The sequence below is a fragment of the Chiloscyllium punctatum genome, chromosome 1 (genome assembly GCF_047496795.1).
Source record: "Chiloscyllium punctatum isolate Juve2018m chromosome 1, sChiPun1.3, whole genome shotgun sequence".
In the NCBI taxonomy this organism is placed as follows: Eukaryota; Metazoa; Chordata; class Chondrichthyes; order Orectolobiformes; family Hemiscylliidae; genus Chiloscyllium; species Chiloscyllium punctatum.
The window spans coordinates 53,544,093-53,561,843 of NC_092739.1; the positions used below are offsets into that span (position 1 = coordinate 53,544,093).

Sequence of the window (17,751 nt, forward strand, 5' to 3'; positions counted from 1 at the left end):
TAGGCTCCTTGCATTGAAATAAATGCAGTTTAATTTATTAGTCCTACTTTGTCCCTGCCTGCCCTGACTATTTGATTCACTTCTGTTCTCGACTGTACCAGTCTCAGATTGATCTGTTTTCTCACTATCACCCTGGGTCCCCCCCCCCCTCCACACACCCCCACCTTACTAGTTTAAATCCTCCCAAGCAGTTCTAACAAATTTCCCTGCCAGTATATTAGTCCCCTTCCAATTTAGGTGCAATCTGTCCTTCTTGTACAGGTCACTTCTACCCCAAAAGAGATTCCAATGATCCAAAATTGTGAATCCTTCTCCCATACACCAGCTCCACAGCCATGCATTCATCTGCTCTATCCTCCTATTCCTGCCCTCACTAGCTCATAGCACTGGGAGTAATTCAGATTTTACTACCCTTGAGGACTTCCTTTTTAAATTTTTGCTTAACTCTCTGTAATCTCCTTTCAGACTCTCAACCTTTTCCCTTCCTATATCATTGGTTCCAATGTGGACAATGACCTCTTGCTGGCCCCTCTCCCCCGTGAGAACATTCTGCACCTGCTTTGAGACACTCTTGATCCTAGCACCAGGGAAACAACACACCGTTCTGCTTTTTCTCTGCTGGCCACAGAATTAGTGAAGTCCATTTCGATCACATCTACCGCTCTGCCCTCATCAATCCACTTTGTTACTTTTTCATATCGTCATCCTGCTTCCTACCCACTCCCTTTCTGTTCTTCCCTCTCCCCTTCAATAGCATGACACCCATCACAATTCTACCATCTTTCAGTTCTGGCGGAGAATCTGATTCAACTCAAACTGTTTACTCTTCTTGTTCAATACAAATGCTAACAGACCTGTGGAGTCTTTCCAGTACTTCCTGTCGATCATGATAATGGATCAGAACCCTGAAGTATGACAGACATTTTAAACTTTTAATTCAAAATTCATTTTCTAAAACAAGGACTGCTACAGACAAAAAAGAGGGACTGTAGATATAAATTCAGTGCTGTCTAAAAAAGACCTACATGGGTCTCATGGAATATGATGCTTGCAAAGTGTCAGGGAATTTTAAACAGAAAGAGGGAGAGTAAGACTTGACAGGAGAAGATGAAAGAAAGGGCTGACTACATTCATACCCACAATAAAAGTTGATCTCTCCCAGGCATTTTGTACTCTGCCCTTCCAGAAATATGCAAAAAGGGTTAAAAGCCAAATGTAAACTCTGGCCCGTACATGCTGGTTGGAGAAAGTGTGCTAGTGAATTGAGTCTTGTATGGAATAGTCTGGATTTTGTGCACACGTCTGCTGTGAGGGTCATAGCCGAGAGACCTCCTCAATTACCACCTCTACACTGAACGTAAAAAGGGACTCTCATCCGTGTTATTGCTGAGAGAAGAAAGAGAGGAGAAAGAGAGAGAAAGAGAAAAAGAAAGTGTGCATCTGCACTGTATTATTAATTACTTCTGTGTTTGGTAACTAGTATACTCACTCTTTCATTTACTCAAGTAAACTTGATTAAATTTGCCCCTTTTAAAACAAATCCACTTTCTCTGGGAGAAAGGCATCAGTGGGTGAGGGACCCTTTTTATGTTGGCTTTATCAATGCCCAATTGACATGGTGGGGGTCAGGTGTATAAAGCTGTGAGGAGGATGCAAAGACACTGCAAACTTATTGAGACAGATGAAACAATTGGGCAAGAATATGACAAATGTAATACCTTGTGGAAAAATGAGAGGGACAGGGAACTGTTGATAATCAGACAAAGCTGAGCATTGCTTTTTTTTAACAAAAGAAAGCAAGTTAGCATGCAGCAACAGCAAACAATGAGGAAACTAACTGGATGTTAGCCTTTATAAAACCAGAAGAGAATATGAAATTATATGAGTAAACCATTTGGCAACAGGAGCCTGACTGCCATTAGACAAGATCACAGTTGATTGAATTGTAGCCTTCAGTCCACTTCACTGCCTGCTGACATTATACTTGATCTTCCTGTAGATTGAGATGATATTTTCAGTAGGCAGTGGTGAAATGCCTATTAAGTGAAATGTTTCTTGTTATCAGGCTCAGTAACTGCATATTACTCCTCATCAACATCCAGCGTGCTATCCTACTATCTACAGTGAGGAAACTAGATACTGTGAATTCTTAGCCTGGAAGTCTGAGCCATTCACTAGCTACTCTAGCTTGCCGCTTGCTCCTCAAGTCTGCCATCTTGGACATCTTGGTGCCAATGTCTCAGCAGCAACTGGACACACACCATGCCCTGGCATCCGACACACGTCAGCTTCTCAGCTCTGATGGCACAGCTTTGATACACGTACATGACCCTGCTACACTTTGGAGCATTTGAAAACAAGTGACGGGACAAACATCAAGTTCACCTATTGGACCAGTGAGGACCTCAAGACTGCTCACTTGCTTTCTACACATTCGTTAACTTAATGCCTACCTGGATGCTCACAGTCTCCCTGCCTTGCTTTGCCTTTCTGAGTTCAGACCTGTCTTTGGTCACAGGCAGATGTTTGCAAGTTTGAGACAGCTGGTTCCCACGGCATTGTTGCATTCACATAGCCTTTGCATTATGGTGGCCATTGCCCTCCACCTTTCCTGCAAATAAATCCTGGCTGCTGCTCCTGTGTCTGCTTATGCATTTGGATGACTTCATGAGTTGGCACCATCATGGGCATACCATCCTGCCTGGGGCTGGGCAGGAATAGACAATAGAGAATAGGTGCAGGAGTAGGCCCTTTAGCCCTTCGGCCCTTCATGCCACCACCACCGCCATTCATTATGATCATGGTAGAATAAAAAAAGCAAACATTGCTAAAAGATTAATAAGGAGGGAAAAATTACAGCGCAAGAGGAAGTTAGCCAAAGATATAAAAATAGAAAAGAAAAGTTTCTTCAGATGGTTTTGAAAAAGTTAACAAAAATATGTTGGTCCTATAGAAAATCAGCCTGAGGAATTAGTAATGGAAGATAAAAGAAAGCCGATGAATTGAACAGGAATTGATCAGTCTTCACTAGAGAGGATACAAGCAGTATCATGGAAATCAGGAGTTGAGAAGGAGGAAGAAACTCATGAAGATTACAATCACCAGAGAAGTAGCACTGAGTAAATTGCTGGATCTGAGAGGTGACAAGTGGCCAGATCCTGTCGTATTTCACCCTCGGGCCTTACAAGAAGTAGCTAGTGAAGCAGTTGATGCATTGGCTTTAATTTGCCAAAGATTCACTAGATTGAAGGAAAGTTCTGTTATATCGGAAAATAGCACATGTAAATCCTTTATTCATAATGGGACAGAGGCACAAAGCAGGAAACTACGGACCAGTTAGCTTAACACCTGTGATTGGAAAAACAGTAGAAACTATTATTAAAGACATAACATTGGATTATTTTGAGGTAATCAGGCAGAGCCAACATTGTTTTGTCAAATGGAAATCATGTTTATTTAGTTTATTGGTGTTCTTTGAAAAAAATCTTATGTTGTAGACAAAGGGAAACTAGTGGATGTGTTGAATTTAGATTTCCAGAAAGCATTGATAAGGAGCCACATCAGTGGTTATTACAGAAACTAAAAACTTATGGTGTTGAGGTGAACAGAGTGGCATGAAGAGAAAGTTGGTTAGCGAACAGCAAGCTGTGATTGGGAATATGTTAGATATCTTCAGGCTGTCAGAATAGTGCATCACAGCAGTTGGCACTGGGACCTCAACTCTTGCTCCTGGATGGTGGAATTGAGGAAGAGGATCTTATCGAATGACAGAGCAAGTTCAACATTGACAAAGATCTTACCCCTCCTCCCATTTCCTGTGTTCATATTTTTTCAATTCTTATAAGGTCGGAAGATTTCATCTTGAATGTCACCCTTAGACACTTCTGCAAATCTAGGCAAAATACCTCATATGATAGTCAAAAATATTTGACATTCCATGTACCAGCAAACATCATAGCTAATGAGATTACATGGTTTGTGAAAATAAATCTTTAATAACGCGATCCAAAGGCCATGCATCTCTAAACAGAAACCAAAGAGACATGATTGAATGAAGAAAATGACATTTGGAGACACTTAAAAGGTATTAGCAATGAATCATGAAGGTCAAATCTTACTGAGCATTATTAGTGGGTGAAATATCTTTGATCTTCTTCTTTCAGTTCTTTCTGATTCTCTGAGAATTGACTTTTTATTTTCTCCTTCAATCTTCAGGGTCTAACCACAAGAGGGAGTACTTCCATTGGCTGACTTCAGGAAACTGTATTATTGAAAATCAACAATTCTTTGATTTTTTTTGAAGCACATTAATAAATTGTGTTTGTCAGATGAACGTATTCAAATTTGTTACAGCATTTGAGTCATGAATGGTCTGAATGTGGCAAATGAAAGTGAGCAAACAATAAAGGAACATTGCTTCCCTATTAAATGTCATAGCCATATTAATGTCAACTCCCACTCCTAACTTGGCATCCAGTGTTTAAGTTCACACATCAGATTGGGTGAAATCTTACAGGAATCTGTGTGACATGGGCTATAGTGATATTTCTGGCAAAGTCAGATGAGAACTATCTCAAAGCTGGAAGCATTTTGTTCCTTTTTTTATATTTTTGATGAGCTGTGATGTGTGTTTTTCATTGGGTAGCAATGAGTTGCTAATTAATGGGGATTATGGCTTGTTAAGTACCTCATTAATGGCCCAAACTACCTCATTAATATTCAGCCTTCTATCTAAGCAAAGGTGCCAAACATGCTGGACATCAAGAAATCTTCACCCTGAAATCAGAACAGGTACTTGACAATTTGAGCTCGGAGGGGCTGGTCAGTCAAGTCCAGGGGTTGACCATCAAAGCCTGACAGAGAAATAAGGAGAAATACAGGCCCATGTGTCTGTTTGGTGATCACTTTAGAAACGCAAAGAGTCTTGCAGGGGGATTGTTGGAGAAAATGTTGCTTGGGTTAAGGTTGGGGAGTAAAACAGATACATTTGTCCAGGTGGGAACAAGATCAGTCATGGGGAAAGCACAAATTGAATGGCGAATATGCAGAACAGGTCAGGATAGGCTACAGGAGTGGCGGGGTCGCAGGGAACAGTGCATTAACAGTGACCATCGCCATGTCCTCCACTTGGGGAATGCAGAAGAGCAAGGCGAGCATCATTAAGATGTAAAGTTGGGATTCAGGAAAGGTGAAAGACTGTAATGAATGCAAAAGTGAAATAGTTGACGTGCATCTGGAATGGAAAAGAGATTGGAGCATAGTTCTTTAGAATGCAATGCATTTGTCGCTAAGCTTGCACAGCACCTTCATCAAGTAAGTGCACATTCTGTGACAAGGGCCCCTCTTGGAACAAATGATCAAGCTTCAAAGAAGCTGGTGCTTGGCTTGGAGTGGTCTGGAGAGGGTGCTCTAGTATCTTCCAGACAGAGTGTGCAACATTATCCTGGAATGCTGTACTCTGCACAATTTCAGCATGCAATGAGATAACCTGATAGATGGTGAGGAGCTGAGGGAATGGGAGCAGTTATCTGGGGGGAAGGATGATAGCATTGAAGTGGAGGCAACTCTGTTTGTGGATGATAGAGCCCAATTGCGTGCACTAAAGGTCACACGTGTCCTTATTGACACTCCCTTCCAATAGATGCTGGGCTTGGTGTGGATAATAAGGACTATCACGGACTGTCAAGGTCCAGGTGCCAGCATTTGGTTTGTTTCATGAGAATGAAAAGCAGCCCATATTCATTCCTTTTGAATTCAATTTTGTTGCTGTCAATGAAAGCTTCTGTTTGGAATTGTCTGGCTGCTATGCTGAATGCGATGTTTCCCAAATGGGCTGTGTAAAGATGTGGGTGACCACTGGGGAAAGAGTGACTGGGACTCAGAGGGTCTTCAGATTGTTGTATATGAAAGGTAGAGTGTGTTCTGGGGTGGTTAACCGATAACTAGGGTGAGAGAATGCGATTTTGTATGCGAGGGATGCCAGCCATCTTGGCTATATGCCATAGGCAATTTGGCTTTTTTTTAATGTTGCCAGTGAAAAGCAATTCTGATAGCCAACACATGTCCAGGTCCATAACAACCTCTCAAAGATGGCATACCACAAGGGATGCCACTCTGTCAGCAGATATCTGGTAAACTGTTCTGGGAATGCCGCACAGTAAAATCAGCCAATGTTTTCAGAGAGTCCCAGCTACAGGTATGATTATTCATTTTATTATCCTGGCACAGGAGGAAGTTATTTGGTTCATCAAGTCCACGTTGACCCGAGCTAGTATTTGTACCATCAGTCAATGACAACAGCTTTTATTGTCCAATATTATTTAAACCTGTCAGAATCATAGATATCTCAATCAGATATTCACTTAACTTCTTTTATTTCAAGGAAAACAATTCCATCTCTTCAAATCTAATGTTGTGGTTAAATTCTATTATCCCTGCCCCATTCTGGTAAATCTCCTCTGCACCTTCAAAGACTTTCACACCCTTCCTGAAGTGCCGTGTCAAGAACTGAATGCAACATTACATGATGCGTCTTATAAGACACATCTCTTTTTGCTTAGGTTCAGCACACATATAAGTTCTGCACCTTTAGAAACAATTTTTGAATTAAATTATGTACCCAAGATAGAGATCCCAGCGAATTAACTGGGGAGAGAGTCTGTTTAATTAATGCATACCTCTTCCATGCCTCTCTCTCTGTGTGAGCTCTGTCTTTATCTATCTGCTCACCTCCGTCATTTAATTCTACTGCCAACATTACATCCCCCCCAGGCCCCACTACCACCAACTCTGACCCCCTGCCCCCTCCCCCCCACACACACAGACAAAAACACACGTACAGAGCACACTTTGCCTTCAGCACAAGTACCCGTTAATTCTAGCTACTAACAGTTTTTGAGGACAGTAACCAGACTCAAAATGCTTACTCTGCTTTCTTTCCACAGATGCTGTCAGACCTCCTGAGTCTCCCCAGAAATTTCAGTCTTTATTTCATCCATATTATGGTTGAACAGGACCAAACAGTTTGGAGGGAAAGCGTTTTGCTCAGTATATCTTTGATGAAAGAGTTCTCCATTTATTCCCATCTGTAACACCAACCCTCACCACTCACCACTCACCAAGCCTTCTGATTACTGACTCTCCTGGAAATAAGTCTCTTAAAAACACTTTACCAAAAACCTTCTCCATGGTTAATTATGACATTAATAATCATTATCAATAATAATGAACAACAAACCCCAGATGGAGGTCACAAAGCCCACCTGAAGGGAGAAAATTCAGCCTGTTTCTGCAAATCATTTTTCATATGTGACAGCTGTTTTGATGACTGAAACATATAGGAAAATAACATTTTTACAGCATTTGAAGGACTAATATTAATTAGAGCTTACTGTTGGCAGCAGTGGTGCATTAAGGCACAATCTGATTATATAACATTCCAGATCTGCTTTTTAATGGATAAATTAACAAGTTTCTTTTAAATAGTTAATGTCTCCACTGAAGCTGTAACCTATTCATGCCTCCTTCCTGAGTCACACGAATCATTATTTCTAGCCTCATAGTTTGAAGTTAAAGATTGGATAAGTGTCTGAATTGCATTGATTGATTGACATTGAAAGGATGAAAGATATGACTAATGGTTGGCCTTTCATCTGAACTCAGTTGTGAGGTTTGTTTTGACAACAATGACTCAATTAAGCTCCTGAGTCTACCTGAAAATAAAAAGTGAATGGGCCATAATCATTTTGGAATAATAATATTAATGAATGAAGTTGCAAAACAGGCACCAGATGAGTTGTGAATGTCCAGGTCATGCTGATCAATTTTCATTGCCACATCATTGGCTTTCAAAGAAATGGCCTTTAATCCTCAAACTCCCCACCATTACAAATTTACTGGAGTTGTTCATTAATATTCCATTAAACTCACCACACAAATTGAGATTGGGAAGTGTGCCACTAATGTTTTAATGCTTTGATAATTGTTAATGCAGTCAACCTTGTAAAGCAAGTGATTAAAAAGGCAAATGGAACGTTGTATTATTTGCAATGGAAACAGAATATCAGAGTAGAAACATTTTTTACTGCAACTGTACAGTCATTGCTGACACCACATCCAGGGTACTGTAAGTAGTTTTGGTCCCCTTTTTTGGTAAAGGGTATAACTAAATCACAAACAATTCAGAGATGTTCACTTAACCTATTCCTATGATGAAGGGACGTTGAACGTGTTGGGCCTATACCCATTAGAGTTTTAAAGAATGAAAGGCAACAGTGTTGAAATCCATAAAATCCTGAAGCTACCTGTCTGGGCAAGACTAGAACTAGAGGACACAGTTTACAAATAAATCTCTGTTTCAGTGGAATCTTTTGCCAACAGGATTTTTCCAAGTGCACTGCCTGCCTCTGAGGCTGGAGCCTTGCAAGTACCTGGAGGAGGCGTCAGGATGGCTTGCTGGGAAGCCAATGACAGCACATCTCAATTCTCTCCTCCCAGAACTGCTGGGATGTGAAAGTGACAGCTACAGCAGCAAGCAACTCTGTTGAAGGACTCCTCCTTTACAATGATGACCCAACAGCTTTTATGTTTTATATTTCAATTTTATGAAGGCTTCTGGCAGAGCCTCCATTTTGAGGCACTCTGAGTCCCACACGTCCCCTAGTGGAGCTGTGAACTGTCTAGGACTACAGACCTTCTGTTTGAGCTACCCACCTTTAAATCCACTCACCACCCTTCAATCAGAGAGTGAACGGGGAGACACCTTCTTAATTTGCCACGTCCCATAGGATCACAAAACCAGTGGACACCAGTAGGATTGTGTCCCATTTTATTTTCATCCTGATGACAGAAAAAACTTAACTCTGGTAAGATTCTGTATCTTGTTTCACTTTCTGCACCTGATTTCATTCTATTGAACAATCCACCGTCATTTCTCCGCTTTCTCCGTGATCCAAAAATCTCACACTGAAGAAGCTAGGTTGCTGGCCCCACCATTAACTCTGCCGTATTGAGCCTTTATCATTTTCAGCAAGTAACAACTCAAAAAGATTTTCAAGCTGAAAAGAGGCTCATGTACATCACAGCAAGATGTGGCCTAATCAAAAAACAAAGCTTGCAGTTACAGCCTACACATATCTTTGGTAATTTCTAGGACCACCATTGGATTGCACAAAACTGCTGGAAGTGTTTTCTTTTCAGTGAGACATTAAAACAGCATCCTGCTGTCCGTTCAGGTGTTTGTTAAAAGGCCTTGGGAAGTTTCCAGACAGAGCTGGGGATTTATCCCTGGTGTTCTGGCCAATGTTTATCTTTCAACCAAGCTCGCAGAAACTGACTGTTAATTCCCACATGGCTGTTTGAGGGCAGTTTGTTGTGTGAAAATAAACTGTTGCGTTTTCTCCAATACATCAGTAACTGCACTTTAAAAATACTTCATCAGCTGTGGAGCAACTTTGAAACATCTGCTGGTACTGAGAATTGTTATGTAAATGCAAATCTCACTTTGTTGCTGGCACTTGCACTTTTGTGAACATATTGTTTTCTTTCTGCAAATAAAATAAACCAAACATTACCTACTCCTATAAGCCCTTACATTCTGACTTCTTTTCCCTGCATGTCATAAGTTTTCAAGTCAGAACTAATTTTGAACCATCAGTTTTTGATCATTTTCTTCCTTGACAACTATCCATGTAAAGTTGCTGTTTGAGTTTGGTTTGATTTCTGGAAAATCAGAATTTTGGGCACAAAAACCAAATTGAAAATTTGAAACCGAAGTGAAACAGGAACCTGGTCTTCAGAAAACTAAAATGTTTGCTTCATCTTTACTTCAGCTGTTGTAAATTCTATTTATCAGAAAACTGTCACATGTTAGTGAACACTAGTTAGACTAATCAATATTTTGATTTGTACGTCATACAGTCTTAGAGAAGAAGGAAGGGGTAAGAAACTCAAGTTAAGGATCAGATTAAGTACCAATGCAAACTCTATGGCTTTAACTGCATAAATCAAATGCATGTGCAAGAAGAAATAAAAAGAACTCTCACATATGGGTCAGGTATGCATGCATGACACCATGGTGGTTAAAGAGATGCATTTTCAATTTTAAGTGGTGCTAGACTGGTACCTTAACAAATTAATTGAGAACTGAAATATTTTTTCATGCATTAACCCATTCACAAATTAGTGCAATCGATGCATTTGAAATGGAATCCTCACTATGACTAAACTAACATTTCTAGCAGGATTCACTGGAGAACTGAGGGCAGCAGAGTTCCTGAACACAACATTTCCCGAAAGCTGCTCCCACTCTGCCACACTTAAGGAACAATTTCAGCCATGGGGAGCAGCCCCGAGAAAACTTGGATGCTGATTTATTCCTCTCCCAAAATCCTTTGAATTTGGTTCAACATAGTGAAATACAACTCTAGCCTATAAAAAAGCAATTAGTATAAAGATACAATTCAGCATCAAATAGACCACTTTTGCCATGAAGTTTCCATGGTCCCATTCTTGGATCTTACCATAAGGACTGAGAAGGAAATCCGTTACCGAAAGCATCCAATCACACAAAGGCAGGTATTGCATTGATAGCTCCAAATTATGCTTTTTAAAACCTTGAGAGAATTAGCTGCAAATTTTATTTAAAAGATCTAAGTTCCATTCATTTTATATACTTACATTTTTAAAACCCCTATAGAGGATCTGGAGCTCTTTCTTTGTGAATTTAGTTTGTGCCTCAAGCTGCTCCAGCCCCTCAGGGCGATGGCAGACGGTAGCCATTTCCAACTCATCTTCAACACTGTCTGTAAGTGAAAATTATAAAACAAATATTATTTGACAGAAGTGTTGCACTTTTGCTTTGACCAGGATCAACTTTGTTATAAAGTACTTTATGTTTGGTTACACCAAACCAATGCATGTACATTATTGGTCCTTTCTTCATTTAAGTGGGTTCTGCATGGCTCATATGTATATATTTGCTGCTGAATCATCCTGAGCTGTTTTCTTGGCAGTGGTGGTTTGCCATTACCTTCCACTTTCAGGGGCAAGGTGAGGAGCTAGGTCCCAAGTCTCGCTTAGGCAGAATGGGAGTCAAACCCACACTGCTGGATTTATTCTGAACCCACTTTAACCATCTAGAAAATTGAGGTAACTTTCTTCAAAAGTTCAACATAATTTTGAGCAGAGCAGCTTGCTAAATTGGTACATGCCTTTGTTCTAATTTCTACTTCTGAGAGGGACAAGAGTCACAACAGTACAGGATTACTATTATTTTCATGTGTCTTCCAAGACACAACCACCCTGATTTGAACATGTATTTGGTAATTAGCTCAATAGTCTGTAATTTCCTACCTAACACTATTATGGAGCACCATCACCACAAAGATAGATACTTAAACACAGACCAACGAAATACCTCCTCAATGCAACCAGGGCTGGGCAATAAAGTCAGCTTTACTGTCAGCATCCACATCCCTAGAGCAAATTTTAAAAAGTAACTGCTGAGAAAATGGATCAGATGTCACACAGCCCATCCAAAATATGGTGCGCTACAAGAAATGTTATATTCTAGTAGGTACACCTTTATTTGCAAGGACCGAGCTCCTCTGGCCCCTACCCTCCACCCCATCAACCTCCGCAAAAATCATATCATCCGCCGATATTTCCGCCATCATCAAATGGACCCCGCCACCAGGGATATATTTTCCTCCTCATCCCTATCTGTTTTCTGCAAGACCATTCCCTTTGTGGCTACCTGGTAAGATCCACGCCCCCCCAACAACCCACCCTCCCGTCCTGGCACCTTCCCCTGCCACCGCAGAAATTGCAAAACCTGCGCCCACACCTCCTCCCTCACCTCCATCCAAGGCACTAAAGGAGCCTTCCACATCCATCAAAGTTTCACTTGCACTTCCACACGCCATTTATTGTATCCATTGCTCCCGATGTAGTTTCCTCTACATTGGAGAGACTAGACGCCTTCTCACAGGACACTTCAGAGAACATCCCAGGAACACCCGCACCAATCAACCCCACCGCCCTGTAGGTGAACATTTCAACTCCCCCTCCCACTCTGCCGAGGACAAGAAGTTCCTGGGCCTCCTCCATCACCAGTCCCTCACCACCCGACACCTGGAGGAAGAACGCCTTATCTTCCACCTCGGGACTCTTCAACCCCAGGGCATCAATATGGATTTCACCAGTTTCCTCATTTCCCTTCCCCCCACCTTACCCCAGTTCCAACTTCCAGCTCAGCACCATCCTCACGACCTGCCCCACCTGACAACCTCCCTTCCCACCTACCCACTTCACCCTCCTCTCTGATCTATCACTTTTACCCTCACTTCCATCCACCTATTTTACTCTCCCCAGTTCCAGCCCTTCCCATTTATCTCTCCACCCCCAAGAGTTCCAACCTCATTCTGGATGAAGGGCTCCGCCCCGAAATGTCAATTTTCCTGCTCATGGGATGCTGCCTAACCTGCTGTGCTTTTCCAGCACCACTCTAATCTTGACACCTTTATTTGCAGTCGGCCACATTCCTGAAAGCTTTTTCTGAAAATCATCTCAAAACCTTTAGTGTGCAGATTTTTCCACTCCTGCACAGATGCATTGAATTACTATAGAATAACGCATAGATGGACATTTTGGAAAATGATTGCATGCTGATATGACAATTTCATACAACACTAAGGAACATCCCAATTTTCCATTCTTAAAATCAGGGCAAGTCTCTTACTGCTGTGTGAATTTACCCACTCAGTTTCTATTTACATCTAATGACCCAATATGAATCAGCTTGAACTCAACAATTTCCTTCAACATTTGATCAACAGCTCAGATGAGACTTTCATTTCTTTGTATCATGGCCAATTGTAAAATGACTGTGGACAACCTCAATGTGGATCATTAATTCATCCAAACCCAGAATCATGGAATGGTTACACAATGGAAGGAGGCCAGTCAGTCCCTTGCATCCATGCCATTTCTCGGAAAGAACAGCCAGCTATGCCCACTAACCCACATTTTCCCCTAACCCTACAACTGTTCTCTTCGTGTACTTTTCAGACTTTGTTTTGAAAGGTCAGATTCCATCTCCTAGCTCCAAACTCTCAGTGCATTCCATATTCCAACCGTTCACTGCACAATAACGTTTTCCTTCATGTTAACAATTCAATCTTTAGCCAACCTTCTTAAATTGATGCTGTCTGGTTCAAGACTCTTTCACTCATGGGCAATAACTGTAGATTAGCCATCAGCACACACCCAGAGAGCAAGTGTAAAAAGAAACTGCTGGAACCAACCATTTCATCCAAAATATGATGAATTAAAGATGAGAATTATCTCTTTAATATCATTGAAACAAGTTTATTATAACGCTAAGATCTTTTCTGAGAAGCTTCTCAAAATCCTAAGTTTGATGGATTTTTCTCCTACTGTACAGGCTCTGCCTACACCCTTCAAGATCATTAAGGTGAGAAATGGTAACGGCAAAGCCACACTGGGAAAATGCTCAGTTAGTGTCCTCCACTGAATTTATCCTGAACAAGATTTATCCTTCAACTAACATCATTCAAAGAGTTTAATTATTCATTTATCTCACTGTCTGTAGTCCCTTGCTGTGCATAAATGGGCTGCTGTGCTTGCACACATTATAACTATGAATGTATTTCAAAAAACAATTTGTTAGATGTGAAGCATTTTAGATGTTTGCAGACTAGGAAAGGTGCTCTTTGGATGCAAACTCTTTCTTTTGCATTGATACATGTTAGCAACCAGCTGTACCTAGTGAGGTCTTGATGTAAATATGAGAATACCATTATTTCCAAATTCTCCTCATAACCATACACCACCCTGACCTGGACAAATAAGTTATTGACTATTCATTACTGAATCCAAGTTAAAATCCAAGAACTCACTACCTAACAACATTGAAGCATCCTCACCATACCCTTGAACAAATGGTCACTATCAACTCCTTAAGAACACTATCACTCCTTAAGGGGTAGGCAATTAGCATTGACTGATCCCAAATATAAATACAAAATAAATCCTTGCTATTCTTGTATCTCTTGTTCAAGAGAGCTTTGAAGAAATGATTCATTAGGCTACATTACCGCCTTCAAAAACCGACTGTGCAAATTAAGTACTGTATCGAATCAAATCTATAAATAGGTAACTGGAGGCTGTAAAAGGATAAATTCAATTAACAAAAATGTTTTGAATTTAATCATGAGTGAATTTTTGTTGCCAGGTGAGTAGGTTTATTATTTTTATCTCTCAATTCTAAGGTCAGAATAAAATTCTGGGGACTCTGGGTCAGAATAATAATTATAACGATCAGACTTGATGGAATACTGAGGGTATGGCACATTGACTGTGATGTACAGAGTAATAACTTCAAGAGGTTTTAATGATCTTGGTCACTTTACCACTACATCATATTTGCTGGATGCAGTAATTGAACAATGAATGGGAGGATTGTGGGCAGAAGAGGTTTGTAGAGTAGCTCATCAGTCAATGTTCATGACCTAATGATCTTTGCTTTTCCATTGTTACATCTTCCCTAATACTAACTTGCAACCAGTAGCTGATAAAATTACTAACTCTCTCAATTGCAACAGTACTGTACACTACTCTATGTCCTGGTATATTTTAACTGAATCATTTCAGTCATCTTGAATGGGTGCCTAAACTTTAGTTCAAAAAGAGTCATTTCATTGTGTCCATAAAAACCCGTACAACCTCACTGGTGATTCTTTCTTGTCTTTTCTTGCAATGGCTCAGAAAACAAAGCCAAGTAATATGTAGTAACGTGGTACTAAAACTGTATTTGATTTCTGTCCCTTCAGAAGGAACATGCAGATTTATCAGTGTAACCAGAGTAATTAATGGTACATCACTGAACATGAGATGTATTTCACACTGAAAGAGGACTTGCACTTTGACTGTTTCCAATTTTTCTGGTTTAATACATTGAATATGTATTCACAGTATTCTACATTAAGTGGGAGGAAAATGAACTTGTTGTGTCTATTTTCCAAGTTTAGAATTGCAGCACATACATCCAATTTTGTGTGAGGCTTTAGAATTAAAGTAGAAATTTTAACATTAGGCCTAGACGCAGTTAAGTGTGGACAGAATGTACAATAGTCAAAAAAAGAATTAAAGCCCATCAGGAAGCTGTCTACAACAGTCCAACTTGATTTAACATATTGAGTAGGTTTAACATTGACTGGCAGGCTTCCTACATCTCAGGAAACAAAGCAGCTTTAGTGAGCTAAGAAGAACCTTGGTGAGCTGAAGGTACAAACAACCACATGAGAATATGATCGTATAATGTTAATGGAAATCTAGCTGTAAAAATATGGAAGTACTGCATTAACTATCCCTAGATGCATGGTGCTCAGGAAACATAAGAAAGCAGAAGAGGAGGCAATACTGATTAGAGAAAATGTTATTGTATTGGATAAACATGATGTGTGAGAACAATCATGAACAGAATATTTTTGACAAATCTTTTGTTTTAAAATGGAGCCATTATTGGTGGTGAGAAGGTGGCACAATCTACAGGACAGCACTATCAGCAAAGATACAGGAAATCAACTTCAATGGGAAGTTAAGAATGTGCAAAAACTACAATGTACTGATAGTGGGGAATTAGCCAAAAATAAACTGGGATCTCATTATTACATATGCCAGAGAAGGAGAAGAGTTTCTGAAGTGTATCCAGGCGAATTTTCTAAATCAGCATGGGCAGATTTTCAGAAGCCTACTGACTGTCTCAATGATAATCTGAAGCTCACAGTGTGTGGGAAGCAGTCACTTAATCTGATTTTTCATGGCGCAGCCAATCAAGGACAGTTGCTTCATTACCCAATAAAGGACTATGGGTGGCCGCTAGAAGCTGGTGAGCCACTCAGAGGCCTTCCAAATTGAATGCCGAAGTGCTCAAAATTTAAAAAAGGAACGTTCTTTCTCCAATTATCTTAAATTTGAATGAAAAATGGTCTTAGCAGACAGGCAAGCACTGTGGGGGAGCCTCTCACTATGGTGGCTCACTGTTATTGCTCAAATTAAACTGTTCCTTGTCACTTCCAGAAGCTGGGAAGCCAAATATAGACCTGTGTTAACAGGCTTTAGGAGGCTTTTAATGGGGACAATTGGCTGCCCAGTCTGTTGCAGACAAGTAGCCTTCTACACCTTTATTCTTCTTCTGGGAAAATGGCCTGGCCTGGGTTGGGGACAAACCCAGGGAACAGGTACACAGGCCAGTGGTGCAATGTTCTGTCTACATTACTTTATTTCTGGCTCTACTGAGGCAAAAATCGCAGACCCTTGTTTCTAGCCCAACCAGGAATGAGACATTGCTGGATCTAGTTCTGGAAAATAAGTTGAGTCAAGTGGATCAAGTGTCAGCAGTGCAACATTGCTTATAGTATATAAAATTAAGGTTAGTTATAAAAAAGGACAAGGATACACCCAGGGTAGATATCAGGGCCAATTTCAATGAGTTGGGAGTTGATCTGTCTCAGGTATATCAGAAAGAATAGTCAGCAAGCATAAACTAATTAAACAATGGACTATCGTAAAAAATGCTGTGATTTTGATATAAATAATACATGAATTGTAAGAGTAAGACTGACTAGGAACCAAAAAGGAAAATATAGCTTTGGTATAGTTGGGTACATTCCCACAAGAGGAAATAAGTGGGGCAAATAAATCTAGAGCTACTTTAATGACAATAGAGGTCATAAGATAAAATGAAAAAGGTGACAAATACTTAGTGTCATGTTACTGATACACATGAGCAGACAAGGAGGCTGAGCTATTAAATGGTTATATTGTAACTGTCTTCACCAAGAAAGCAGATTCTGCTGAAGTCATAGTGAAGAAAAGGATAATTGAAACATGGAATGGGTTAAAAAAAAGATTGTTTGTCAAGTTAACATCACCAGTGTTGTACAAAGTTAGAAATCACACACCACCAGGTTATAGTATTGTTAAAGACTCAACAAACAGTCCAGGTCTTTTTCAATATATATTTTCAGTTACATTACACTGTAAACCTTTGCTATAAATTCTGTGTCTTACAATCTTACACTACACAACTACCTGATGAATGAGCAGCACTTCGAAAGCTGATGCTTTCAATTAAACCTGTTGGACTATAACCTGGTGTTGTGTGATTTTTAACTTTGTACAGCCCAGTCCAACACTGGCATCTCCAAATCATGATCACTAGTGTTAGCTCAGTTCTGTTGGAGAGAAGTAAGGTGGAGAATTAAGATGGCAATCTTTACATTTTTATTCTTGTTCACAAAAGAATACAGGGATAAACCAGCAGCTAGTGTCAGTTTGACCTGAAATTTGTTGCAATCAGCTGAAGAGAACTGTTTTAACCTGTTTTAAACACATCCTTGGTCAGTCACAACAAATTTTGTTCTAGCATGTAGCATGTCGATCACTATTCTGTTATGTTTACTTTAGTGATAGAAAGGGAGAGGTGTATACCACTGGGCAAGAGTTACAGCTGGGGGAAAGGCAATTACAATGCGATTAGGCAAGATTTAGGAAGCATAGGATGGGGAAGGAAACTGCAGGGGATGGGCACATTAGAACTGTGGAGCTTATTCAAGGAAAAGCTCTTATGTGTCCTAGATAAGTATGTACCTGTCAGGCAGGGAGGAAGCTGTAGAGCGCGGGAGCCGTGGTTTACGAAGGAAGTGGAATCTCTGGTCAAGAGGAAGA

At 40.4% G+C, this 17,751-nt stretch overlaps 1 protein-coding gene across 7 annotated transcripts in view; it reads right to left on the minus strand.

The window, feature by feature from the left end:
* kcnip4a (potassium voltage-gated channel interacting protein 4a) overlaps positions 1-17,751 on the minus strand; it is a 1,126,071-nt gene that overhangs the window by 44,909 nt on the left and 1,063,411 nt on the right. For all 7 annotated transcript variants that reach the window (XM_072562498.1, XM_072562419.1, XM_072562769.1 and 4 more), the window contains one exon: positions 10,678-10,802. In XM_072562498.1, the coding sequence (XP_072418599.1) occupies positions 10,678-10,802 (125 nt within the window). The remainder of the gene's footprint in view (positions 1-10,677; positions 10,803-17,751) is intronic.